Here is a 26,383-nt window from a genome sequence, read left to right as displayed (position 1 = left end):
TCCATAATCTCTGCCTCATTCACTGTAGGCCATTGACATGTTCAATTTTTAATGGGCCATTCTAACCACACTTTTGGATCAGAATCAGGTGACCTTGCCAGAACATTAAGCTATCAAATCATAGCACATCAAGAAATCCTCCCCTATTCCCACTGCATTTTCTGCCTGTAAAACCTTGAAGACCTGTCTCATAAGTATTCTCCACTCTCCAGGTTCCAGCAGCACATATTAGAATCCTGCAGTTCCATTGCATATATCCTCATTTCTGCCACAGCAGAGATTTTATTTCCTTCCATGGGCTGTGGTGCAGCCTGTTCTGGAGGCAATAAGGGGAAGTGTGGTAGCTCTTGGGATGAAAAGCCTCTTCACGTGAAGCACCTGCCTCAGGTGAAGTCCTTGCAGTAGCTCCAGTGGAAAGGAGGCCATTCTCTAATAAGAGGGAGGATGCTGCTTCTTCCAGGCTGGAGACTTCGAAGGGATCCAGGTATTCAAAATTCTCAGGCCTTTCTACCTCTAAGGCTCAGGAGCCCACTCTTATCAGGGCACTGGTTTAGACATAAGAGATCTGTTAGAGATTTCTGTAGCTCTACGATTGCAGTTAACTAAGGCCAGCCAAACAATCCTTATAATTCGCATTCCCCCATACTGTTCAAGTGCAGAAACCAGGGATTCATCTGTCGCCTGTACTTCATTTTCATCTACTAGAGGTGAGCCTTTTGATAGTGATATTGGTCACTGGTGAGTCACTAGTTCCAGAATCCCATTCTGAACATATACTTCCTGTATTAACTCTCTTAGCTTGAGTTTTGCCAGAAAGTGGAGCCTGAGACACAGGTTTGCACTTAGGAGGTAGTTGAGAGGTGATTCCATGGAGCTGGGGTGAGAGTTTCAAAAGAATAAAACAGAGGAGGGAAAGGCAAATGAAAGGTTTATTATCAAGTAGTCACTGTTGTGGGCAGTTGAAACTCAATCATGCCTCCTTCTGTGTAGTCTACAGAATGCAACTCAAATCATGCCCTCAGAGGAGGTAACGGTGGAACATTTATCTACAAACTCCCATCCCCCATTGGTCAAAGATTGCTGACCCTGCTTATACAATCCCAACAGTGAGTACTTTCTTAAATTTTGTGCTTTAGTCACTTGACTTGCCTCATTCTTATCTCAGCTCTGCCTCTCAGCTTATGAATATACAGTATTCAATGTGTTATAAGGTAGGCCCTATTGAACCTTTTGTTGTTACTACATCAGTAAATTCAACACAAGAAATTAGCATCTATAAAATGTTAAGAGATCGTATGTGTTTTCTGGTTCTGAGTTAGTAAACTGAGTTTCTTCAGGGGTTGGAGTGATGAACCCCAAATCAGGTAGGCCCTGAGCTAAGGTTTCTGAATAGTGGAAATTTAGAATACAAGGAGGTTCATTTTCTGCATGACTGGGAGGGCTGAAAGAGTGGGGGTGGATTCTGTGTTGGTGACTGAGTTGCAGTACTTGATTTGCTTTTGCCCAATAACTATCAGTAGACAATAGCCTCCTCTGCAGTGTAGCCATTTGGCTCTGTTTACTGAGAAGAAAAACAAAGACATTACATTGTGTTATGAAGTTTGTGAAAATAGGATTTTACACGCATGGGGCCCAATGACAATTAAGAGAGAGATCTGCCACCATCATTGTGATTCTCCCTGGATTGCAGATACGTAAAGTGCAACTCTCCTCTCAGAGACAATACAAAATGTGTCTTGAAAGAACAATGTTGCTGGGTAAAATGAAAATGCTCTGCATTAGGCCAGACCACCACATTTTTACTTCCTTCTCTTTTGACAGCTTGGCTCTCTATTTGCTTCTTTATCAACAGGTTTTTGCCTTTGGGGTAATCCTGCATGCTTCCTCTCCCTTTTCCAACAGCCTTTTTCTTTACTACATGTTGACTTTTCATCACTGTCTTTTTTACTTCTTAAATTTCCCCTTTTCCACACTTAAAAAAATGTGTGCCTATGAGGAGGAATGTAAGAAAAGTTATTGCTGGGGACGTTGGTAACACTGCTCTTCTCTGCTAGTCAAGCATCCTGGGAGATGTGCTATTTAGGGGGAGTTTCAGGTGAGGGACTAAAATGGAATAATGTGTGAGTAGGAGGAGGCTCCTGCAAAGGACAATGATGAATCCTTAAGTAAATTCTGCCTTGCCAGGAGCTAGATCATAGCTAGGCAAGCATCAGAGGTAGGAATAAGAAGGGTCACATATTAAAAATTGAGAGATTGATTTTTCAATTCCTTTTCTTTCTTATACATCTTAATGTTTTAGAGTTTGTCCCAGCCCTTGAAGTTAAGGGGACAGGTAAACACTCGCCTATGGTAAGAAATGCAATAAGAACCACAAATATGATTTTCTGTACGTGACTTAGATGCCAATTTGCCAGTATCAAGGGAACGACCCATATCTTCTACTTCCCTATGACCAACTTATGGAAAAATGTGCTTCTCTTTAATGAGCATCATGTCAACAATTCAAGGAGTCAATTATACAGATGCTTAAAAACACCCTAATTAAATTCAGATGTCTTAGGAGGTTGGGCTGTGAGTTGGTGAAATGAATTTTGGTATCAGTTTAAATTGTCACTGAGACATTGGTATCTGTGACTTTGGGTGTTATTCTAAATAAAACGTTGGCAAACTTTCTGTAGAGGGTTAGATAATATTTTTCATTTTGCTGGCCATTTGGTGCCCTTTGAAACTAGTTAACTCTGCAGTCGTAGTGCAGCCAAAGCAGTTATAGACAATACATGAACAAATGAGTGTGACTGTATTCAATGAAATCTTATTTACAAATACAGAAGATTGGCTGGATTTGCCCCATGAACTGTAACTTGCCAACCTCTGTTCTAAATTGTCACTGAGATGTTTGTATCTGGCAAAGCACTCCTAAATGACATTTAATTTTTAAAACAGAGATGTTTCAGTTTCCATGCCAAGCATCTCAAAGGGTTCCATGGAAGAAAATGCAGTCTCATTTAATTTATGTTCGCTGCATCACATTCTGCCCCTATTTCATCTCCACACCTGGGATCCAAATGTTCGGACATGACAACCAGTGCTTCAAACCCACCTGAAACCACGTTTATACACTTGAAAACCATTTACTTAAAGAGTAATGGCACACATTGCAGCAACTTTTCTTTCTTGGGTCATGGCAGCAACTATTATTTCATCAAATCACATTTGTTTGAATGCATTCAGAATTAGTATTCATAATAAATTAATAAATAGTGAAAAGTACTGTCGGGAATGAGTTCTTTGATTTAAGGAAAGCGTCAGGATTGAGTTTGCAAACAGCATCTTTCATTTGTAACCTTTTCTACAGAGAAGAAGACTGCTTTATGTTAAAAGAGAGTCTTGAATAGAGTTGGTGTTGAATAAGTGTGTTCAGAGTTTGGACTAGGTCTTTGGGTTTGTCTTCGCTAGCTTTCCTGTTCTTCCTTAAACTTAGAGCAGAGAAACTGATGCCATTGCCTCTGCAAAAGAAAATTCTGAAGTTGGAAGTAATTGTTTCAAGGGCTAGCCCTAGGTAGTAAATCTTTATTAAATATGTTTAATTAACTTGATTGCACATTTATTGATGGCCTACTATGTGAAAAGGGCTCTGACAAATGCTAGCAGCTATCAAAATGCAAGAGACACATTTTCTGCCTTTCAGAAGTTTACTATTTATAACCAGCAGATGAACATGTTAAAGTTCAACACATCATACAGCTGCATCCTTGGCTTTTTTGGGCCAGGCCTGATTAGGGGGTAACTGCAACAGTAAGCCTATGGTTAAAAACAGAATGGCTCTAATTCCCACTGCTAATGCTAGACTTCTAGACCCTCAAGTGTCCCCGCAACGATTTGTTGGACAGTGATACAACCCCAGAGCATGGACCACCAAAGGGAATTTGCACCACCATGAGGAATCCATCCTCTTTTTCTCCCTTCCTGTGGTGTGGCCTGCTGCTGAGCCAGCCCTGCCTGTCTCTGTGATTCCCACCACAACCAACCAGGCCAGTGCCCATTGTCCTGGACTGTCCTGCTCTGTCAAACCCATTGATGCTGTGTATCTTGTTGGTGCATCCATCCACACACTTGATTGAGTGGCTTTTTATAGGTATTAATGCTTTTTATGCTTATAAAACCCCATATCTTATACAAAATTAATACTTCTAAAAATACTTTTTATAAGAAAGCATTAATATTTATAAAAATACTTTTTAAAATTTTTTTGAGACAGAGTCTCAGTCTGCTCACTGCAACCTCCGCCTCCTGGGTTCGAGCAATTCTGCCTCAGCCTCCTGACTAGCTGGGACTACAGGTGCACACTACCATGCCTGGCTAATTTTTGTATTTTTAGTAGAGATGGGGTTTCACCATATTGGCCAGAATGATCTCAAACTCCTGACCTCAGGTGATCCACTGGCCTCAGCCTCCCAAAGTGCTGGGATTACAGGCATGAGCCACCACAGCCAGCCTATAAAAGTACTTTTTATAAGTATTAATGCTATTATAAGTTAGCTGCTGTGTGAGAAGGGCCATACTGCAGAGTGCCCCAGTAGGGCGTGGTGTTGCGGTGGAGTTGGACCATGATATTGAAAGGCCCTACTGTGTAATTGGTGGGAAGTGAGGATGCTGGATCTAACTGCCTGGGTTGGACCTGACACTCACAGACTGTGTAATCTTAGGTACATTCCTTAGCCTCTCTGTGCCTGTTTCCTCATCTGAGAGACAGAGATAATAATACTCCCATATCATAGGATTGCTCTGAGAATCAAATGAGTTAATCAAGTAAAGCACTTAGAACAGCTCCTGGCACATAGGAATCACTACACAGATGCTGTTTGCTATAACTGTTAGTATTACCCCTTCAACCCTCAGGGAGGAAGATCAGGGCCTGTGGTCTCAGGACATCCAATGCTGTTATCTCTATGATCAAGCAGTTGCATTATGTCATAGGATTATTCTGTACATGCGGTATTTTCTGTGACTGTCATGACTTCAGAAAAGTCAGAAGGCATTGCTCTTACATGGGTCTAGTTTAAGTCTCAGGAAGACTAAAGAATGCTTTTTTTTTCTTTGTCCATTCTATAGATGATGATGCTGAGGTTAACAAACTTGCCCCAAGTCATACACTTAGAAAATGTCAGAGCATGAATTTAAATCCAAATTCATTGGGCCCCAGGACCTTGAGCACTGGGTGAAATGCCACAGTTTCCTCCAGTGACATAGGATAGCTCCTTTCCTCCTCTCCTTGCCCCACTTTATCATATACTCCCAAAGCCTAGCTGCCTGGGGGCCTCTCGGATACTTGTGAATACATTTTGTGAAATATCTCCCTAAGCTGCCCTTTTCTAGGACTTAGTCAGAGGCCAGAAGAACAGTGCTGGTGGGCCAGGAGGGTGGGGACTGACGCTCTGTTTCTTTAGCATGATTTATATCTCGGTGGATACCGAGTGGCCTCATGTAAGGAGACTCTGAAAGGGAGGTGGGAGGGGAGGGGCACAGTTTGGGTTCCAGCTGGGCCACACTTTATCTGTAGTGCAGATTTACACTTGCTTTGGATGTGAAATCTAAAAGAGCCCAGCAGACATGACACCACCCAAGCTATATTTAGGAAGTTTTAATAGCCTGGCTTGGTGGTATCCCTCAGGGAATACACACATCAGTGATTAGCTAGTGTCACTGCTGCTCCACTGGTGGGCAATCGCAATAGCAAGACATTTTTCTTCTCTAAAATGAATTTCTCAGTCAAATTCATAGCAAACTCAGACATTTGACCTTATTATTCCTTTTTTTTAATTTTTTTAAGAAACAGAATCTTGGTGTCTCACCCAGGCTGGAGTGCAGTGGCATGATCATAACTCACTGCAGCCTCAAACGTCTGGGCTCCAGCGATCCTCCTGCCTTAGCCTCCCAAGTAGCTGGGATTACAGGCTGTGCTCCACCATGCCCAGCTAATTTTTAAATTTTTTTGTAGAGACAGGGTCTCACTATTATGCCCAGGCTGATCTCAAACTTACTATTTAAATTGGAGAATGTTTACTGCAGAGTTAACTCACTCCCACTTGACTGTCGCTTGCCTCGTGAAAACTCTACATGCACATCCCACGTCTGCTAGCCATCATTTTTGTTATGCAATGTTCTGTCCATCTTCCAGAGTTTCCTCTTTTTGTATTTATTTTCTTCACATCTTCCTTTTCTCTTTAGAAAACAAAGAAAACAGCTGTGAAGGTGTTTTAAAAGCTAAAAGCACTTTAGAAACTGAAAACACATGCAGAATACCACGTCTTCCACATCTGTGGTGGTCCTTTAAAGGTGGGGAGGGGAAGGGCTATTTGTTCAGTATCTATTAAACGCCAGGCACTGATTGTTTTAGACCTCTTGGTATACATTTTATTTAATTCTCATAATACCTCTGCGATACCTACTCTGCTTATTCTAGAGCCGAGACAATTGAGGCTCAGAAAGATTATGTAACTTGTCCCATGTGACACAGCTAGTAAGTAGAGATTCTGAATGTGAGCTCACACTGAAATGCTTCATCTTTCCACTCTACCTTTCCCCACCTTTCTAAACGATGGTGCTCAGTTTTGGTGGGAAATGAGGAAAAATTATTCTATTCAAGTGACAAGTATTGTGTAGTTAAGTTCAGAGTAGCTGCTGCCTTGGTTGTAATTCCAGATCCATAATCAAACTTCACTGAATCCTCTCTCCTGCTTAGCTCTGTCAGAGAGGTCTCTGTTACCCAGCGTCCTCTACTTTGAAGTCAGGATATTTATAAGAAATAGGTTTTATTTATTGTCTCAAAAACTGGGATTTGGGACAGAGCTTCCCTTAATAAGTCACTTTGTCACCTGACAATATTAGAATTGCCTAATACTATACAAATCTAGACAAAACATTCATCTGCCTTAGAGGAATTATGAAGTAAGATGGGGCCACAACTTCCAGGTGTGTATAGTCTGAATGATCACTTTCACTTCTACATGGGGCAGAATGAGCCTTTTTCTTTGAGACTAGCCGAGACTTGTGCTATTCAGAGTTCTGACCTCTAAGCTAAGGCCGGGCCTTTTTGCATAGTATTCTCTGAAATACTGCATAGGCCATGAGCAGACACTGATAAGGTCAAAGAAGGGGCTAGACAGCTTACTATGGACAATCTGACAGCTGTCAGGCACTAGAGACTTTGTTGCAGGAAAATTGGGCTCGCGTGAAACATACCAGGTGTTGATACTAAGGACGGTGAGAAGAGAGGCTAAAAGTGAGGACAGCCAGTGATGGTGTCAGCAATAATTTTGAGGGACTCCCTGTCCCATAATCTCCATCAACTTTTCTAAACTGCTGTAAACAAACAAAAAGTAAATTATGAAAACCCACAGAGATACACACAATAGAAAATGTAAGCTTCAAATGCTCCTTAGAACCAGAAAGGACAGTACTATCTTATTATAGTACCTATCCAATAAGAATTTTCTTGGCCTTTTACTTCTTCACCCTCACAGCTTCAACCTTGGGTGGGACACAGGTCAGAAACAACAGCTGGTAAGTGTGGGGAGCAAGAAGTTAGCACAGGTGTTAACAATGCCTCCTTCCCTAAGATGGGGGACTAGCAGGCTGCTGGCTCGGGATGGAGGAGGGGCATGTGACAGGGAGAAGTCGCAACTGTGAATGATGATTGGTCTGGTGATGACTGCATCCAACTAAACATATTTCAATATTGAGTTAAGACTACAATACTGATTTAAAATGACAGTAGATCATTCTTTTACTTAAGCATGACCACAAAAGTCAGGGTTAAGGGAAGAACCTGACCAGGTTTAAAGAGAGTGGAAAAAAACAAGTTTTATGATTAAATCCCATGAGTCCTGCTTATTCAATGTGCCAGTTATAGTGAAGGACTGGCAGAAAGAGAAAACCCATTAAGTTACAGAGCAGAGTTTGCTGGAAGATGACTCGGTATGATGCAGCCTTTGATTAATTTTGTCAGCTTCCGGAAGCACATTTTAAAGAAAGAATAATTAAGCCATGTGGGACACTGTCTCTGATAACAGTGTTTACCAAATAATGGTCATTTTAAGGGAATCACAGAAGAACAATTTTTAAATATCAAGAGTTAAGCATTTGCTATAAGACTATATTAATTAGAATAAACTGCTGTAATCAAGAACCTCAAAATCTATGAGTTAAGACAGTAAAAGGTGATTTCTCACCTCACACCATGGTTTAATGTAGGCTTTGATGGGGATGGATCTTCTGTACCACAGTCAGTCAGGGAATCAGACCCCTATTTGGGGCTTTAGGTTCTTCTGGGTCCTGGAGTCTGCTTCTTCTAGCCACTGCACAGAGCAAAAGAGGGCATGGAGTTATTTAAAGGCTGGGACTGCAAGTGCCATGAATCACTTCTACTAATAGTCTATTGGCCAGAAGTCAGTCACATAATTCCACCTAACTGCAAGGAAAGCTGGGAAATGTATCCTAGCTGTGTGACTAGGAGGCAAAGGAAACGGGGGGGGGGGAGACACTTAACACTGTCTCCCTTACATGCAAACTTTATGAAAACAATAGCCTATCAAAGCCTTGGTTTCACAGATACAGTGTTATTGCTTAGGTGAAACTGAAGTGGTAGAGCCAAGAACTGTAATTCACTTTCTGCTGACCACATGGATCACTTGGAGGCAGGTTCCTGGTGGGATAAAAGGTGTGGGGATGCATAGGAGGAATACAAATCATTACCAAAAAGACATTGAAGAATGTGACTGGGCAAAAAATGTCACTATGTAAATTCAGAATGATTTAGGGCTGTTCAACCTCCTGTAGATTTCTGCTCAGTACATACAAAAAAAGAAGAAAAATGGAGTAAAATCCTTTTTCCCTTCAGGGCACTTCCCTCTAATTAGTCTTAAAGCCACTTAAAATGAAGTTGTTGATACTGACTTTTCAGCAGTTAATTTCTTCGTGAGAAAAAAATTTTCTTTTTGAGACGGAGTCTTGCTCTGTCCACCTAGGCTGGAGTGCAGGGGTGCCATCATGGCTCACTGCAGCCTTGACCTCCTGGACTCAAGTCATCCTCTTGCCTGAGTCTCTTGACTAGCTGGCACTGCAGTTTTGCACCACGACACCCAGATAATGGCTTTTTAATTTAATTTTTTGTAGAAATGGGATCTTGCCATGTTGCACAAGCTGGAGAAAGAATTTTCAGGAGTATATTTTTATAAATCAAGTGGCTATTACTCTGTGTATTTCATTTTAATTTTTAAATTTTGATTTTTGTTACCAACTAATCATTAACAGTTATTTTTGGCACAAAGAAAAACAGAATTTCCAGGTGTGAGTTTTTGTTAATCAATTAGTATTATGTTTGCATTTTATTTTGATTTTTATAATGTGATAACATTCATGTCTTTTGACTGTCTTTGTCATGATCACTTTCTATATTTGTGGTGGGTCAGAGGTGACCATGGAGCCAGCACACGTGGAGCAGATTCCAGTTGCTGTTTGACTTTGAGCCAAATTGCTAATCTTTCCATGCATCAGTTTTCTCATCTCCAAAATTATAGCAATAATAATACCTACCTCATAGGATTGTTGTGAGAATTAAAAGAATTAATATTTACAAAGCATTTATAATTGTGCCTGATATGGCTTGGCTGTGTCACCACCCAACTCTCATCTTGAATTGTAGTTCCCATTATCCCCAGGTGTCATGGGAAGGACCTGGTGGGAGGTAACTGAATCATGGGGGCAGGTTTTCTTGTGCTGTTTTCATGATAATGAATAAGTCTCACAAGAGCTGATGGTTTTATAAAGGGCAGTTTCCCTGCACACATTCTCTTGTCTGCTGCCATGTAAAACATGCCTTTGCTCCTCCTTTGCCTTCCACCATGATTGTGAGGCCTCCTCGGCCATGTAGAACTGTGAATCTATAAACCTCTTTTTCTTTATAAATTACCCAGTCTCAGGTATGTCTTTATTAGCAGCATGAGGACAGACTAATACAGTGCCTGGCAAGTAAAAATAAATGAACCTTTTGAAAGAAAAAAAAACAGTAATAAATAATAATATAAGTGGTAGAGTGATATGGCCAGAAATTGTGATGTCGGTAAGCAAATTTTTCAATGGAATTCACTGTCTTATGTGATGATTGATGGCTTCCTTATAAATCAATCAGTAGATGTGGCTTGGAGTTTTTTCAAATCAATCAGTACTGAATGAAAACTCTTCCTCTGAGAGCAAGTATAGTGTTTTGCTACAGCCCTGTTGGAACAAAACTTCGCTAAAAGTAGTGCTCAAAGAGGCTTGGCTTCTCAACAAGTTGAGATGTAAAACAGCATAAAGATGGGGCCAAAAATGGCCTGTTTCCTGCTGGGAGGCAGGAGGGAGGTAATGGCTTTGGCTCTCTTGGCTCTGTGGGTTGCTAACAGGGGAAGCTCTGAGTTAGGCAGAACTACCTGGCCCCACCCAGGTAGCACTGGCTGGGGCAGAATTCCCCTCTAGGAGGAGGGTGAAGGCTTTGGATGTAAAGGAGCAGAGATAACTCGTGCTCTCAAGAGGAAGAATAGTCAAGCTAACTGGAGCATACCTTTTCCATTCAGCCTGAATTTACTAATCCTATTTGTCACTCTTCTTCCTCAAAATAGAGTAAGTAAAATGGGCAGAAAATGGAAAAACTACTATTTTTACTACTAATTTTTAATAAATGTTTCTAGATTTTAAATGCATAAAATTATCAATGATTAGGAGTATGTGTTATTTTCTGAAGCTAAAAAGACAATAGCAAGAGTTATTTATTTATGCTTTGTTCTGATAAGCTTATTATTATCAGGCAATGGGATTGAATGTCACATTTTTGCAGAATGTTTAACAATAGTTATTAGTAGCAATTCCTCACAAAGCCAAGTTGGAAGTAGTTTTATTTTTCCAAATGTTTGCTTTGGAAATAAAGACACTAAATATTGATTTATTCAAAATTACATTTGCAATGTAGGAATTTTGATTTAAAAAAAAACCATTTTCTCCATACAACCCAGTGGTAACATATTTTCAGGCTTTTAATGTTTGTTAAATCAAACAAACCCAAGAAACATTCATAAATCAGTGAGTGTCTAACAGAAATTATATTTTACTCTGTGTGACCCTAGGAAAATCATTTCATATTTCTATATTCTCCTTGTCTTTGAAGAAATAAAGATCATGATATTCTATTAAATAAAATCATTGAAGCTATCTGGAAGAAAGAGCTTGCTAACTTTTTTTTGAGATTACAAAATTTACAATTTATTTTAATATAACTTTTGAGGCAGGCCACTATATTTGGCTGAAAATAATTAAAATTTGGAGATATGATTGGTGGTGTTTGGGACACAATATTTTTACATCCTTGCTAATGTCAAAATTTCCTTGGTTTTACAGTAATAAAATAGCACCTTTATTTTTAATGACTATACTATAAGGCCATGTCAACTCTTTTGTAGAGATTATAACATTTCATTGCTGTGGTTAGCAATTTACTTTAAAAATGCAGCTGTAATTTTAGCTGTGGGAACAAACATTTGCGTTGTTGCTAATTCACAAAACTTTTGAAGATGAGATATCTTTATTGCAATATTCATTTGCTTTTCACCTTTTTTGGTAAGGATGTGAGAGAAGACAGAAAAAGGAGGCATACAAAAATGGAACACTACATTTTGTAAAAACAAATTTGTCATTTAGGAAATGTAATTTCCAGTGGTATTTTATTTGAATAGTGCATATTCAATATGAAAAATATGGAAAAATGTGGAAAAATAGAAATAAAAATATTTTATCATCCAAGTGTTTCATCACTTAAAGACAACATGTTAACAATTCTGAGAATATTCAAAACCTGGTTTTCTAGTGCCTTTTCTTTTTACATTGTTGTGATCTTACTTTGGATACTACTTTGCATGCTGCTTTTTTCATTTAACGTTACAGCATAAGCAATTTATAGATGATTGCAAATTTTAACAAACTTTTTTTTCTTTCAAGTTCAAGGGTACATGTGCAGGATGTGCAGGTTTGTTAGATAGGTAAATGTGTGCCATGGTAGTTTGCTGCACAGATCATCCCATCACCTAAGTATTAAGCCCAGCATCCATTAGCTATTCCTGATGCTCTCTCTCCCCATATTCCCCACTCCAACAGGCCCTAGTGTGTGTTGTTCCCCCAGCCATGTATCCATGTGTTCTCATCATTCAGCTCCCACTTATAAGTAAGAACACTGGGTGTTTGGTTTTCTATTCCTGCTTTAGTTTGCCAAGGATAATGGCTTCCAACTCCATCCATGTCCCAGCAAAGGACAAGATCTTGTTCTTTTTATGGCTGCATAGTATTCCATGGTGTATATGTACCACATTTTCTTTGTGCAGTCTATCATTGATGGGCATTTAGGCTGATTTCATATCTTTCCTATTGTAAATCGTGCTGCAATGAACATATGCGTGCATGTATCTTTATAATATAATGACTTCTATTCCTTTGGGTATATACCCAGTAATGGGATTGCTGGGTCACATAGTATTTCTGGTTCTAGGTCTTTGAGGAATTACCACACTGTTTTCCACAATGGTTGAACTAGTTTACACTTCCACCAACAGTGTAAAAGTATTCCTTTTTCTCCACAACCTTGCCAGCATCTGTTGTTTTTTTGACTTCAGTAATAGCCACTCTGACTGGTATGAGATGGTATCTCATTGTGGTTTTGATTTGCATTTCTCTAATGATCAGTGATGTTGAGCTTTTTTTCATATGTTTGTTGGCCACATGTATGTCTTCCTTTGAGAAGTGTCTGTTCATGTCCATTGCAAACTTTTCAATGGAGTTGTTTGTTTTTGTCTTGTAAATTTGTTTAAATTTCTCTTGTAGACTCTCGATATTAGACCTTTGTGAGATGGATATATTGCAAAAATTTTCTCCCATTCTTTAGGTTGTCTGTTCACTCTGATGATAGTTTCTTTTGCTGTGCAGAAGCTCTAGTTTAATTAGACCCCATTTGTCAATTTTTGCTTTTGTTGCAATTGCTTTTGGCATTTTCATCATGAAATCTTTGCCTGTGCCTATGTTCTGAATGGTATTGCCTAGGTTTTCTTCTAGAGTTTTTATAGTTTTGGGTTTTACCTTTAAGTCTTTAATCCATCTTGAGGTAATTTTTATATAAGGTGTAAGGAAGGGGTCCAGTTTCAATTTTCTGCATATGGCCAGCCAGCTCTTCCAGCATCATTTATTAAATAGGGAGTCCTTTCCCCATTGCTTGTTTTTGTGAGCTTGTTGAAGGTCAGATGGTTGTAGGTGTGCAGCCTTATTTCTGAGTTCTCTATTCTGTTCTATTGGTTTGTGTGTCTGTTTTTGTACCAGTACCTTGCTGTTTTGGTTACTGTAGCATTGTAGTATAGTATAAAGTTGGGTAGTATGATGCCTCCAGCTTTGTTCTTTTTGCTTAGGACTGTCTTTGGTATCCGGGCTCTTTTCTGGTTCCATATGAATTTTTAAATAGCTTTTTTTGTAATTATGTGAAGAATGTCAATGGTAGTTTAATGGGAATAACACTGAATCTGTAAATTACCTTGGGCAGTATGACCATTTCCACAATATTGTTTCTTCCTATCCATGAGCATGAAATGTTTCTCCATTTGTTTGTGTCCTCTCTGATTTCTTTGAGCACTGGTTTGTAGTTCTCCTCAAAGAAGTCCTTCACTTCCCTTGTTAGTTGTATCCCTAGGTATTTTATTCTTTTTGTAACAATTGTGAATGGGAGTTCATTAATGATTTGGCTTTGCTTGCCTGTTGTTGGTGTATAGGAATGCTAGTGATTTTTGCACAATCATTTTGTATCCTGAGACTTTGCTGAAGTTGCTTATCAGCTTAAGAAGCTGTTGGGACTGGGTGTAGTGACTCACGTCTGTAATCCTAGTGCTTTGGGAGGCTGAAGTGGATGGGTCACCTGAGGTCAGGAGTTTGAGGCCAGCCTGGCCAATGTGGTGAAACCCCATCTCTACTAAAAATACAAAAATTAGCCAAGCATGGTGGCAAGCGCCTGTAATCCCAGTTACTCAGGAGGCTGAGGCAGGAGAATTGCTTGAACCCAGGAGGCGAAAGTTGCAGTGAGCCGAGATAGTGCCATTGTATTCCAGTCTGGGTAACAAGAGTGAAAGTCCATCTCAAAAAAAAAAAAAAAAGAAGCTTTTGGGCTGAGACAATGGGGTTTTCTGGGTATAGGATCATGTCATCTGCAAATAAAAATAATTTGACTTCCTCTCTTCCTTTGTGAATACTCTTTACTTATTTCTCTTGCCTGCTTGCCTGGCCAGAACTTCCAATACTATGTTGAATAGGAGTGGTGAGAGAGGGCATCCTTGTCTTGTGCAAGTTTTCAAGGAGAATGCTTCCAGCTTTTGGCCATTCAGTATGATATTGACTGGGTTTGTCATAGATGGCTTTTATTATTTTGTGTTATGTTCCTTCAGTACCTAGTTTGTTGAGAGTTTTCAACATGAAGGGGTGCTTGATTTTATCAAAGGCCTTTTCTGCATCTATTGAGATAATCATGTAGTTTTTGCCTTTAGTTATATTTATGTGATGAATCACATTTATTGATTGCGTATGTTAAACCAACCTTGAATCCTGGGGATGAAGACAACTTGATCGTGGTGGATAAGCTTTTTGATGTGCCGCTGGATTGTTTGCCAGTATTTTATTGAGGATTTTTGCGTCAATGTTCATCAAGGATATTGGCCTGGAATTTCCTTTTTTTTTTTCTTTTGTATCTTTGCCAGGTTTTGGTATCAGGATGATGCTGGCCTCATCAAATGAGTTAAGCAGGAGTCCCTCCTTTTCAACTTTTTGGAATAGTTTCAGTAGAAATGATACAAGCTCTTTGTATTTCTGGTGGAATTCAGCTGTGAATCCTTCTGGTCTTGGGCGTTTTTTGCTTGGTAGGCTACTTATTACTGCCTCAATTTCAGAATTTGTTATTGGTGTATTCTGGAATTCAATTTCTTCCTGGCTCAGTCTTGGGAGGGTGTATGTGTCCAGGAATTTATCTATTTCTTTTGTATTTTTTAGTTTATGTGCATAGAAGTATTTACAGCATTCTCTGATGGTTGTTTCTATTTCTGTGGGGTCAGTGGTAATGTCCCCTTTATCATTTCTGATTGTGTTTATTTGAGTCTTCTCTCTTTTCTTCTTTATTAGTCTAGCTAGCAGTCTATTTTATTAATTTTTTTCAAGAGCCAACTCCTGGATTCATTGATGTTTTTCAAAGGGGTTTTTGTGTCTCTGTCTCCTTGAGTTCAGCTCTGACCTTGGTTATTTCTTGTCTTCTGCTAGCTTTGGGGTTTGCTTTTGGTTCTCTAGTTATAGTTGAGATGTTAGGTTGTTGAGATCTTTCTAGCTTTTTGATATGGTCATTTGGTGCTATAAGTATCCCTCTTAACACTGCTTTGGCTACATCCCAGAGATTCTGGTACACTATCTTTTTGTTCTATTAGTTTCAAAGAACTTCTTGATTTCTGCCTTAATTTTATTCTTTACCTAAGAATCATTCAGGAGTAGGTTGTTCAATTTTTATGTAGTTGTGTGATTTTGAGTGAGTTTCTTTTTTTTTTTTTTTTGATAGGAGAATGTAACTTTATTTTCTTTTTTCTTTTTTTTTCTTTTTTCTTATTTTTTCTTTTAATTATACTTTAAGTTCTAGGGTGCATGTGCATAATGTGCAGGTTTGTTACATATGTATACTTGTGCCATGTTGGTGTGCTGCACCCATCAACTCGTCAGCTTCTTAATATTGAGTTCTAATTTAATTGTGCTGTGGTCTGAGAGACTATTTGTTATGATTCCAGTTCTTTCGCATTTGCTGAGGAGTGTTTTACTTCAAATTATGTGATTAATTTTAAAATAAGTTCCATGTGGTAATGAGAAGAATGTATATTCTGTTGTTTTTGGGTGGAGAGTTCTGTGGATATCAGGTCTACTTGATGCAGAGCTGAGTTCAGGTCCTGAATATTTTTGTTAATTTTGTGTTTCTATGATCTAACATGGTCAGTGGGATGTGAAAGCCTCCCACTATTATTGTGTGGGAGTCTAAGTCTGTTTGTAGGTCTCTAAGAACTTGCTTTATGAATCTGAGTGCTTCTCTATTGGGTGCATATATATTTACGATAGTTGGCTCTTCTTGTTGAATTGAACCCTTTACCTTCATATAATTCCCTTCTTTGCCTTTTCTGATCTTTTACTTGGTTTAATATCTGTTTTGTCAGAAACTAGGATTGTGACCCCTGCTTTTTTCTGTTTTCCAGTTGCTTGGTAAATTTTCCTCCACCCCTTTATTTTGAGCCTATGTGTGTCTTTGCACGTGAGGTGGGTCTTGGCTGTATCCAGCTTGCCATCCTGTGTCTTTTAAAGGGGGCATTTAGCCCATTTACATTTGAAGTTAGTATTGTTAGGTGTGCTTTTGTCACCATGACGCTAGCTGGTTATTTTTCAGACTTGTTTATGTGGTTGCTTTGCAGTGTCACTGGTTTGTGTGCTTCAGGGTGTTTTTGTAGTGGCTTTGTAATGGTTTTCCTTTCCATATTTAGTGCTTCCTTCAGGAGCTCCTGCAAGGCAGGCCTGGTGGTGATAAATTCCCTAAGTATTTGCCTGTCTGGAAAGGATCTTATTTCTCCTTCACTTACGAAGCTTAGTTTGACTGGATATGAAATTCTGGTTTGGAAATTCTTTTCTTTAAGAATGTTTTTATTTTTTTTTTTATTATTTATTTATTTATTTATTTATTTTAGGAGCAAAACTGCAAGTTTATTTTGGTCACCTAAGGTGTGGGGAAGAGGTCTGTCAGCCTCCGGCAAAGAAGGCTGACAGAGCCCCCCGGTGGGGCTCTCGGACGGAGTTCCCGCAGTCCTGACATCCCGACAGGAGTGGAGGACTGAGGAAGGAATGTTAAATGTTGGTCCCCAATCTCTTCTGGCTTGTAGGGTTTCTGCTGAGAGGTTCACTGTTAGTCTGATGGGGGTTTCCCTTTGTAGGTGGCCCAGGCTTTCTGGCTGCCCTTAATATTTTTCCTTTCATTTTGACCTTGGAGAATCTGATGATTATGTGTCTTGGGGCTGATCTTCTCATGGAGTATCTTACTGGGGTTCTCTGCATTTTCTGAATTTGAATGTTGGCCTGTCTTGCTAGGTTGGGGAAGTTCTTCTGGATGATATCCTGAAGCATGTTTTCTAACTTGGTTCCATTCTCCCTATCTCTTTCAGGTACCCCAATCAATCATACGTTCAGTCTCTTTACATAATCCCACATTTCTCGGAGATTTTGTTTATTCCTTTTCATTCTTTTTTCTCTATTCTTGTCTGCCTGTCTTATTTCAGATAATCTTCAACAAGCTCTGAGATTTTTTTCCTCCACTTGGTCCATTTTACTATTGATACTTGTGATTGCGTTGTGATGTTCTTGCATTGCATTTTTCAGTTCCATCAGGTTGGTTACGTTGCTTTCTAAACTGGTTATTCTGGCTATCAGCTCCTGCATTGTTTTATCATGATCCTTAGCTTCTTTGCATTGGGTTACAACATGCTCCTTCAGCTCAGTGAAGTTTGTTATTAACCCCCTTCTGAAGCCTACTTCTGTCAATTCAGCCATCTCAGCCTCAGTCCAGTTCTGTGCCCTTGCGGGTTAGGTGTTGTGGTCATTTGGAGAAGAGGCACTCTGGCTTGTTGAGTTTTTAGCCTTTTTTGCCTTGATTCTTCCTCATCTTTGTAGGCTTATCTGCCTTCAGTCTTTGAAGTTGCTGACCTTTGAATGAGGTTTCTGTGGGATCATTTTTGTTGATGTTGTTGTTGTTTTCTGTTCGTTTTTCTTTTAACAGTCAGGCCACTTTACTGTAGGACTGCTGCAGTTTGCTGGGGATCCGTCCAGACCCCAGTTGCCTTGGTTTCTCCTGTACCTGGAGATATTACCAGTGAAGGCTGTCAAACAGCAAAGATGGCAGCCAGATCCTTCCTCTGGAAGCTCTGTCCCAGTGAGGTACTGACAAGTTGCTAGCCCAAACATGCCTGTAGGAGGTGACTGGAGACCCCTGTTGGGAAGTCTCACCCAGTCAGGAGGAATGGGATTGGGGTCCAGCTTAAAGAAGCCGTCTGGCCACTGCTGGCAAGGCAGCTGTGTTAGGTTATGTGGGACCCTTCCTTGTCTGAACCGTTTGTATTCTCCACAGCTGGCAGGCTGGAAAAGCTGAGTTGACTGAACTGCAGAGATGGTGTCTGCACCTCCCCCTCAGAGCTCCATCTCAGGGAGAGATCAGAGCTCTGTCCATAGAACTTTTGCTGGAGTGGCTGAAGCCCCCATAGGAAGGTCCTGCCCAGTGAGGAGGAATGGATTGGGATCTTGCTTAAAGAAGCATCCTGACCATGATCTGGCAAGGCAGCTGTGCTGCATTGAGGGGGACCCTTCCTCATTTTGATGATTTGTATTCTCCAAAGCTGGTGGGCTGAAGCAGCTGAGTCTACTGAACCACAGAGATGGTGGCCACCCCTCCCCCTAGGAGCTCCACTGGTCTCAGGCAGATTCCAGCCTGTTGCCATTGGCTGGCTGGAATTCCAAGCCAGTGGGTCTTAACTTGTGAGGTGCTTGGAAGCGGGGCCTGCAGAACGATGCTGTGTGGCTCCCTGGATTCAGCCCCCTTCCTAGGGATATGTACAGACGGGTCTGCCACCTCGCTGGGAATCCTGGGGCCAGAGTAGGTAAAAGTCCTAGATCTCTGTGTATGTCTGAGTGTCTGCTCTGCCGAGACTCCACACAGCTCTGTGTATTGGACCCAAGGCCCTGGTGGCATGGGCTTACCAGGGGTTCCCCTGATCCATGGGTTGCAAAGATCTGTGGAAGAAGCATGGTTTCCTGGGTGGAGCTGCACAATCACTGCTTCCTTTGGCTGGGGATGGGGGTTTCTTTGGCTCCAAGCAGCTCCTAGGTGGGCCCCGGCTTTTCTTTGTTCTTTGTGGGTTAAGTTGTTTGCCTAGTCAGTCCCAGTGCAAGAACCTGGATATTTCAGTTGAAGGTGCAGAATTTATTTGCAGCCTTTCATTCCTGTGAGCGCTATGGACCACGGCTGCTTCTAACTGGACATCTTGGATCAATCCCAAACTTTGTTTTAATTGGCTATGTAATCTATTATCAAGTGGTAAAAATAGCAGATACTTCATTCTTAGCGTGAGTGGTGCTCTGATATTGACTGAGTTTTTGGAGCTTAGCTTCGCTGCTTCATTTATTCTCTGCTTCTCTCTAGTTTTTAAACAAAAATAAGTGGCTAAACCTAAGACCTTGCTGCATTTACTGTAAAAGCCCTAAATTTGGCTGAGCGGGACCTGCCGCTGGCTCCAATAGAGAAGCATAACAATCAAATGGCAACATTTATCACTTAATTACAGAACAGATATGTGCACATTTCCTATAAAGTTGATTTGTTAAGATTTAGTAGCTTCTGGATCCTAGGAGAAATACTGAAACATTGTCTCTTCAGCAGGTGTGTGCTCGACAGCATCAAACTTATGAGATACATCTGTAGCATTCCCTGGCTCAGATAATATGACAGGATAGTATATGGTAGTTTGTGAAAACAAATGGTCTGAAGGAAATTTCAGAATTGCTTAGATTTTTAAACTAGTTTTACCTTCTACCCAGTTAACGCCTAATTAAGGTCATCAAGCTAACCATATATGGTTATTAATTATGTTTATTTAAAATTGAGTACAGAGGATCCTGTTGTTGTTAGTGTATGGTTTTAAAATTGTCACTGTCATTTTTACACACTTGTGACCATGTTGAGTACACTTCATTCCAGGTTCTATGATACCTAACTAGGTGTTTAGCCTCTCAGGTCCTCTAGGTATTTTCTCCATTTTCAATACGTTATTTCCATGTAGACTGCATTTGTCAGCTGTTGTTGTAATAATGCTATGTAATGACCCTTAAACCTCAGTGGTCTATCACAAAAATAATTTTTTAAAAATTTATTTATTATTATTATTATTATTATTATTTGCACTCATGGGTCTATGGGCTGTTTGATGTTTACCTAGGCTCAGCTGGTGTTGGCTCCAGGCTGCAGGCTTGGTTCAGGACTGCTTCATGGATCTTTTCTGGAGTTCGGGCTGATGAGTGACAACCTATTGTATATTTACCCTCTGGCAATGGCAGGAGGTTAGGAGAGCAACCCAAATGCACAAGCACATTTTACGTCTCTACTTTGTATTACTTTCACTAATATCCTATTGGTCATAGTGAGTTACATGGCCAAGTCCAAGATTAAGGGATGGGGAAGCACATTCCCCATACTGTCAAGATATATGGTGAGGATATAAACTACTACAGGGGAGTGACAAATTGAGAGCAAGAATTCTACTTATCACCCAGTGTTTAAGTTTTGTTTGGAGTTTACAAATTTTTCTCAGTTAATTTCCATTTTTATAAGACATCTGGTCTTTTCTGTGCATTTTTAAATGCCCTTTTCATCATAGATCCTTCTTCCTCAATAGATTTATATAAGTTTTAGGTGCATAGAATATGCCTAAGCTACTTTTCATAGAATGTTTGAGCTGGAAGATATCTTAGAGTTTTAATTCTATTATTTTACAGATAAGGAACTGAAGTCCAAAGAGATGAGGTGACTGGCAGAAGAATACACAGCTAGTCAGTGACAATATATTTTAATGGCAAAGTGGGGATGAGGACATTCTACAATCCCATTCCCTTTTGACCCAGATGTCCTATCTCATTCTGTGCCTCATGAATAATCCTAGTGCTACTTCCCAGGAGGAATCCAGCTGGCCTGCCTATGTTGGAAATGCTGAAAACAGAATCATAAATTACCTGGGGCAGAGGGAACATGAATGAATCCTGCCTGTAAATTGCCCAGCAGGCAGCAAGTGTCCATCCTCTGTTAGCAGAGGTGACGGAACATGGGACTGCTAGACTCGATAAGATTCACAGATCTTCTGAATGTCAAGGTTACTGAGGGTGCCTTTTAAAAATGGTTTTATGAATCCTGGAAGTTGCCGAGAGGTTATCGCAAAAGCTTTTGTGTGCATTTGGGGGCTTGCTTCTGAAAGCCGTTCTGTGTAGGAAGGAGCCATGAAATTAGAAAGTTTTAGCTGATTTGTGCATGTACAAATGCAAATTAATGTGCTTGCATATTTTCACTGAGTGGCAAGAGCACATTCACCTTGTTAGTGTTTACAAAATTGTTAATATTTTAATTAATGTCACCTGTCATCTGAGAGTCCCAGTGAAACTGAATATTTCATTAACATTGGATAATATTTATTGAGGGTTTGTGTGTATGTGTGTTTGTGTGCAAGTGTGTGCTCACGTGAACTCCTTAGCTTGATGTTTAACTACTTCATTGGTTTCCTTCCATCTGCTATGGCCAGGAGGCAGCTATGCCTACTTATTTCATTCTGCATGTATAGTACTTTGGAGTGTTAGAATGACACTATTTACATGAGAATTTGAATCAATGTTTTTAGGAGGAAGAGCTAAAATTCAGTGTTTGGTTTTTGCTGCTAGAGGAGTTCCTTTCACTACCTACTCTGCTCTTAATGCTTTTATCTGTGACTTTTAATATGTTAAATTTATGTGTATTTGAAACAAGTTGCACAAACAGAAATATGTTATCTACCTGTTACCTGATAACACTTCCAATTGTTTGACTGTGACTGTAAAAAGTTGTATACAGATTTTAATCCACAGGTCAGATTAGATGCAGTTCATTCTTTAACTGAGGTAATCAAACAAAGTTCCAAAAATCTGGTGAAAATAGATTATGATTATGTGTCAGATATAAAAACGTGTAATATAGGGTGGATGAAAGTTTTGGAATGAAAAGTCATTCTAAAAGTTGTTCATAAAGACACATGCACACGTATGTTCATCACAGCACTATTCACAATGACCGAGACATGGAATCAACCTAGATGCCCACCAGTGGTGGACTGGGTAAAGAAAATGAGGTATATGTACTATGGAATACTATGTAGCCACATAGAAGAATGAAATAATGTTCTTTGCAGCAACATTGATATAGCCGGAGGCCATTATCCTAATTGAATTAATGCAGGAACAGAAGACCAAACACTGCACGTTCTTACTTATAAGTGGGAGCTAAACATTGAGTACATATGGACACAAGGAAACAAGAGACACTGAGGCCTACTTGAGGGTGGAGGGTGGGAGGTGGGTGCGGATTGAAAAACTAGGTATTGGGTACTATGCTTACTACCTGAGTTATGAAATAATTTGTATACCAAACCCTAGTAACATGCAATTCGCCCATGTAACAAACTTGCATATGTACCCCCAAACCTAATATAAAGGTTGGAAAGAAAAAAAAGTGTAAGATTTTGATTACTAATTTTTAAATTATTCATAAGTTCATCATATAAATATTTTTATACTAGAATATATATCATTCTCATTTATTTAATTCTGTTTGGAAATCAGCTTTGTATTTCCTTGTGTTATTTTTTCAAAGGAGTTTTTGCCATCTACTGGCTTCTAGTCCATTGGATTTTCTGGGTGACTTTCCTGTAGCTGATAGTTTCTAGCTGAATGTATAATGTTATAGCATAACTGATTTAGAAATTTTTATCATATTGTATCAAGCAGATTGGCTAAATGATTTTAATATGTAAAGTTGGCCAGAAATTCTGATGACTGACTTTGATATGTTCAGTTAGGTTGTTGGGTGGCAAGCTCTTGAATTTTTTTTTCCTTCCTTATACACATTAGGTTCTTAGTGAATGGTTCCTAAATAAGTAAAGTCTTTTGAGCTTCTTCTAGACTACCAAGGAGAAACTTGAAGGCTGAGCACATACATGAAAATCACAGATGAAACATGAAAGTTTGTTTACCAAGATTTTTCTATTTTTCCATCGATCCAAACCTAGTAAATATTCTGCTTTGTCTGTACATACAAACTGACTAGGAAAGGATATGATTACATTTAATGAAAATACTAGCAACCAACATTTACTGAACATATGCAAAGTCCCAGCATCTGTGATAAGCACACATGAGCTCATTTAAATCCTAGTAACAACCTGTTGAGGAAGGGAGCTAATTTTATCTCTCACATACAGACGAGGAAAATTTGGCTTCCAGAGTTGGGTGTAATTTGTTCCCGGCTATATAACTAATAATTGATGGAGCAGGAATTCAAAACTCAATCTTCTGAATTCCACCAGCATCTTCAAGATTTCTAGTCTTTTCATTAATCTCCAATACCAACCCAATCTTCTGAATTCCACCAACATCTTCAAGATTTCTGGTCTTTTCATTAATCTCCAATACCAACCCAATCTTCTGAATTCCACCAGCATCTTCAAGATTTCTGGTCTTTTCATTAATCTCCAATACCAACGCAGTCTTCTGAATTCCACCAGCATCTTCAAGATTTCTGGTCTTTTCATTAATCTCCAATACCAACGCAATCTTCTGAATTCCACCAGCATCTTCAAGATTTCTGGTCTTTTCATTAATCTCCAATACCAACCCAATCTTCTGAATTCCACCTGCATCTTCAAGATTTCTGGTCTCTTCATTAATCTCCAATACCAACACAATCTTCTGAATTCCACCAGCATCTTCAAGATTTCTGGTCTCTTCATTAATCTCCAATACCAACACAATCTTCTGAATTCCACCAGCATCTTCAAGATTTCTGGTCTTTTCATTAATCTCCAATACCAACCCAATCTTCTGAATTCCACCTGCATCTTCAAGATTTCTGGTCTTTTCATTAATCTCCAATACCAATACATATAATAGTTGAATGCTCAAAATGTCATTTTTCCCCAGAAGTATGTTTTATTTGGACACATGAAGCACATATTTTTGAGTCATTTCGTTTACATATTATTTGCAGGGTACTACAGTCATAGCATTTATAGAACATACCCAAAGCACTTTTGTCCCAGGTCAAGTGGACAGAATGACAGAAAAGTTCAAACCCAAAGCGTGAATTAAAATGAATGGAATGCGCCCATAGACCCATTCAGTAGTCAAGGCTACTTATAAAAGAGAAAGTAGAAGAACAAGTTTGCTTTTCACCACATCTGTGCCATTATCTATTAATTTTTGACTTGTTAATGGTCATTCTGGCTGGGGTAAGGTGGTATCTCATTGTCATTTTAATTTGCATTTCCCTGATGACCAGTGATGTTGAACATTTTTTCATGTTTCTTGGCCATTTGTATATCTTCTTGTGAGAAATGTCTGTTTATGTTGTTTGCCCACTTTTTCTTGGGATTATTTTTTCTTGCTGATTTCTCTGAGTTCCTTATCAATTCTGAATATTAGTCCTTTGTCAGATGTACAGTTTGCAAATATTTTCTCCCATTCTATAGGTTGTGTGTTTACTCTGTTGAATATTTCTTTTGCTGTGCAGAAGCTTTTTAGTTTAGTTTGGTCTTATTTATTTTTGTTGCATTTGTTTTTGGGGTCTTAGTCATAAATTCTTTGCCTATGCCAATGTCCAGAAGAGTTTTCCCTAGGTTTCCTTCTAGAATTTTTATGGTTTGGGGTTTTAGATTTAAGTCTTTAACATATCTCAAGCTAATTTTTTATATGATGAAAGATAGGAATCCAGTTTTATTCTTCTGCATTCTTCTACAATTTCCCCAGCACCATTTATTGAATGGCATGTCCTTTCCTCAATTTGTGTTTTTGTGTGCTTTGTCGAAGATCAGTTAGTTGTAAGTATTTGGCTTTATTTCTGGGTTCTCTATTCAGTTCTATTGGTCTATGTGAATGCTTATACACTGGTTTACATAGAGAATGTAAATTAGTACAACCTTTATGGAAAACAGTATGGAGATTTCTCAAAGAACTAAAAGTAGATCTATCATTCAATCCAGCAATTCCACTACTGGGAAATCTACCCAAAAGAAAAGGAGTCATTATGTCAAAAAGACACCTGCACACATATGTTTATTGCAGCACAAATGACAATTGCAAAGATACGGAATCAACAAGATGAATGGATAAAGAAAATGTGGTATACATATGCCATGAAATACTACTCAACCATAAAAAAGAATTCAATAATGTCTTTTGCAGCAATGTGGATGGAACTGGAGGCCATTATCCTAAGCAACTCAGGAACAGAAAACCAAATACCAAATGTTCTTACTTACAAGTGAGAGCTAAGCTATGGGTACACAAAAGCATACAGAACAGTTTAATGGACATTGGAGGCTCAGTAGGTAGAAAGGTAAGAGTGTGGTGAGGGATAAAAAATTACCTATTGGGTACAATATTCAGGTGATGGGTGCACTAAAAGCCCAGTCTTCACCACTGTACCCCTAAAGCAATTGAAATTAAAAAAATGAAAGTTTAAAAAATGAGCATAAAAAAGATGGAGCAGGTGTTATTTTTCTCAGGTTCACCCCTTTGCTATTAATTCATTTGCATTCTATTACTCAGAGGAGCCTGGGCACATTTTCAGGATTTGGTAAGTTTTGTGATAAGGTGAGGTCAGGCCTTTGGAGAATTTTCTTCTGTTTTCCAGACACCAGCTTCTAACTTTTGGGTTTTGTTTTTTGAGTTACACCCCTTAACTTTGCTGATGTCTTTTAATTTTTAAAATTTTTTAAATGTATTACTTCCATTTTAATAAAATACACTTAATTATAAGTTTGTATGATTTAATTTTCCCCACAAGTTTTTTGGGGTACAGGTGGTATTTGGTTACATGAGTAAGTTCTTTAGTGGTGATTTCTGAGATTTCAGTACAATCATCACCCAAGCAATGAACACTGCACCCAATGTGTAGTCTTTTATCCCTCACCCCCCTCCCACCTTTCCCCTTGAGTCCCCAGAGTCTATTATATCCTTTTTATGCCTTTGTGTCCTCATAGCTTAACTCCCACTTATAAGTGAGAACACACGATGTTTGGTTTTCCATATCTGAGTTATTTCACTTAGAATAATGGTCTCCAACTTCATCCAGGTTGTTGCCAATGCCATTATTTCATTCCTTTTTATGGCTAAGTAGTATTCCATGGTATGTGTGTGTATATATATGTATCACATTTTCTTTATCCACTCATTGGTTGATTGGCATTTAGGCTGGTTCCGTAATTTTTGCAGTTGCAAATTGTGCTGCTATAAACATGCATGTGCAAGTGTCTTTTTCATGTAATGACTTATTTTCCTCTGGGTAGAGACGGAGTAGTGGGATTGATGGATCAAATGGTAGTTCTACTTTTAGTTATTTCAGGAATCTCCACACTGTCTTCCATAGTGGCTGCACTAGTTTACATTCCTACCAGCAATGTAGAAGGGTTCACTGATCACCACA

The 26,383-nt window shown here is 39.2% G+C and overlaps 1 protein-coding gene across 5 annotated transcripts in view; it reads left to right on the top strand.

Annotated features, from left to right (window-relative positions):
- Nucleotides 1–26,383, top strand: part of SLC35F4 (solute carrier family 35 member F4) — a 292,455-nt gene that overhangs the window by 47,294 nt on the left and 218,778 nt on the right. The window contains exon 2 of one of the 5 annotated variants that reach the window (XM_030931416.1): nucleotides 213–484. The exons of the other annotated variants lie outside the window; for them this stretch is intronic. Coding sequence (XP_030787276.1) covers nucleotides 445–484 — 40 coding nt within the window. The 5' untranslated portion in view covers nucleotides 213–444. The remainder of the gene's footprint in view (nucleotides 1–212; nucleotides 485–26,383) is intronic. 5 annotated transcript variants of the gene reach the window in all.

This window comes from Rhinopithecus roxellana, chromosome 5 (genome assembly GCF_007565055.1).
Source record: "Rhinopithecus roxellana isolate Shanxi Qingling chromosome 5, ASM756505v1, whole genome shotgun sequence".
Classification (NCBI taxonomy): Eukaryota; Metazoa; Chordata; class Mammalia; order Primates; family Cercopithecidae; genus Rhinopithecus; species Rhinopithecus roxellana.
The sequence above is the reverse complement of the archived record's forward strand: the minus strand, read 5'-3'. Positions and strand labels throughout refer to the sequence as shown.